The sequence below is a fragment of the Cynoglossus semilaevis genome, chromosome 2 (genome assembly GCF_000523025.1).
Source record: "Cynoglossus semilaevis isolate Cse_v1.0 chromosome 2, Cse_v1.0, whole genome shotgun sequence".
Taxonomy (NCBI): domain Eukaryota; kingdom Metazoa; phylum Chordata; class Actinopteri; order Pleuronectiformes; family Cynoglossidae; genus Cynoglossus; species Cynoglossus semilaevis.
Window position 1 is genome coordinate 96,024 of NC_024308.1, and position 2,651 is coordinate 98,674.

A 2,651-nucleotide genomic window follows, 5' to 3' on the forward strand; every position below is an offset into this window, starting at 1 on the left:
GAGGTGGGGGTGGAGTGGGGTGGGGGGGTGATCCATTGTCTCACTGACCACCAAGGGCCACTAGAGTCCATACCAGGTGTTGACTCAGGATCCATACTGCTGATGACCACTCACCTGCTGAGCTCCTTCAGCACCTCCTCCAGATGTTCCTTCTCAGTGGTGAGGTACTGGTTTTTCTGGTGCAGGGCCTGGTTGATGAGGACCAGACTTTTCTCCAGCAGACACAGAGACTCACAGGGTCCAGGACTGCTGAGGTCCCTGGGGATTCCAGGGCTGCTTCTCATTAGGTCATGGACCCTGGCCTCCAGAACCTCCTTCTCCTTGGTCTGGTCTTCCTGGTTGTGGGGGAGAACGCTGTGGTTGAAGTGTTGAAGTGGAGACTGAAACTCTTTCCAGGGATTTTGTCTCCTCTGGTTGTTGTCCATGTTCTGAAACTGGTCCCAGGAATCTACAGGAGAAGGGTTCTGGGTCTGGGACTCAGTTTCTTCTCCTGATTCTGGAGCCCTGGTCCATCTCATCAGCTGCTTCATTCTCTCCAGTAGAACCTGCTTCTGTTTGACCAGGACCTGGTTCTTCAGGTACACTGCCTTGTTCAGGAGGAGGAGCCTCTTCATGGCCGGACACAAAGAGTCACAGCAGACTGGGAGCTGGACAAGTTTCTGAAAACCAGACTGGTCCGGGTTTGTGGAATCCGGCCTCATCGTCATTCTTGTTGGGTTGGTCAACAGATGTTCCTTTGACTCTCAACTGCAGCTGTTCTCTGCTGCCACCCTCTGGTGAATGGTGGATGTTTTCAATATTTGCCTTAAACACAAGTTTTGGTTCTTGTCCCTTTATCTCTTTGTCCTTTACAGATGATGTCATAACGTCCTTAGATCTTTCTGTATTCAGGTCTTTGAACCACTAACCTTCATCTTACGGTTGTGACTCTACAGTCACCTCCATCACTCATGTACCAATTTTACACCAAATCAAGTCGGTTCACAGTTCAACCACTGATAGAATTCATCCAAAAAATCTTACCCTAACTCTCCATTACTGTGTGTACTGTGCCATGACTGTAAGTGCCCCACTAAAGCAGCAGGGGGCGCATTGACATTTTATTTGCCTGTTGAGGCTGCAGTAGAGTCAGTGACTGCAGCTGCACGTGCCACGGCTAATGCTAATGCTAATCCCACGCCACAGATTAGATTAAATGGGGATAAAAGTGGTGTGTGAGTGAGTGGAGGGGTCACCTGGCCTACATGGTCATTGGTCATTATTGGTCATTGTAGACGCACACATCCTTGTGCATTTGTCCCGTTTTGGCAGCACGCGTGGACGTTCGACTCACCACTGCCGCACATCTGCCAGCAGAAGAATTACAGTTGCGGGAACTCTTCACACCTGAATGAAGTTTTATTTTAAATAAAAATACAAACGCATGAAAATAACAAAGAATTTTCATATTAAAACAAATACGTGAACACAGTTAACGCGTATGCTAGTTGAGCAACAGTTAGCTGAGCTATAATGGTCAGTCCGATTAAGGCAGTGGAAGAGAATCAGAAAAATAATCTTGGACCAGGGACCAGAGTGTTAGCATGTGCTGACATATCTGTAACCAGTGCTAATCGTGTCCGTACGCTACAGCACTTTGTTTTTATGGTTCAAGTAAAAATAACAAAAGTAAACAAAAGCCTTCAAAGAAGTCTGAGGAAACGCACGCCAGCGTGCACAAAACACATGACAAACACATCAACAAGAGGAGGAGGAGAAGAAGAAGAAGAAGAAGAAGACGCTTCAAGAGCACTTTAAGATGTTGCATGGATTAGCATATTGGCTAGTTGCTAGCATATCCTGTTCAGATCCATCTCAGTCCATTTCATCCAAGACACCACAGTTACCCATAATCCTTTGGTACAGATGTCTGTTATGGTTGATGTGATGTCATCATGTCGATAGGCAGTAGGTGGAGCTCTAAACCATGACATACTGACACTGTCATCTGACCACAGATTCCCACTCCTCAGAATTCCCATCTTCCCAACACTGGGATGTGTCTTTTTCTCTTTCTCTTCGGAGGTGGGCTCAGACGCACATGCCCCGCCCACTTCCTGTCAGACCTGACATATGTTGTAATAGACGGTGTGGGCGTGTCTTTCGGCTGCTGAGTCGCCCGTGGCCTCAAACATGGAATCTGTGCTGGGGTGAATTTCAGTCATTGGAACGTTGACACTGCCAGAGCTGTGAGGTTTTCCTGTTCCATACGATGGAACTGACTGGAAACAAAAAACAGGAAGTGACACATTAACAGTAGTGGCTTATAATTTAGCAGTAGCATCATATAGATGTCAGTATGGCAGTAGAAGAATAGTTTGCTAGTTAGCTAACTGTGATCAGGCTGGGGCTAGCTTAGCACCAGGACAACATTAGTTCCTGTAGATTTGTTGTTGTTTTGACTACTAATCATCATCATTAGAATATTTTCGCTATATTTAAGCAAATTAATATTTATCAGTTTGACAAGCCTTAACTACCCCTACCCCTATTTTTCTCAAAATTTCAGCAGGTTCCAGATCCTTAATATAATTTGGCATTTTTTAAATTTTTTCTTCAAATTTAAGATTTTTTTACTGGACAGGACCTTTCTGCTTACCTTTCCCGTTTCA

At 45.5% G+C, this 2,651-nt stretch overlaps 1 protein-coding gene across 1 annotated transcript in view; it reads right to left on the reverse strand.

Annotated features, from left to right (window-relative positions):
• Window positions 1-2,099: 2,099 nt before the first annotated feature.
• LOC103392639 (excitatory amino acid transporter 5-like) overlaps window positions 2,100-2,651 on the reverse strand; it is a 5,401-nt gene continuing 4,849 nt past the window's right edge. The window contains 1 exon segment of the mRNA XM_025064826.1: window positions 2,100-2,257. Within this exon segment, the coding sequence (XP_024920594.1) occupies window positions 2,100-2,257 (158 nt within the window).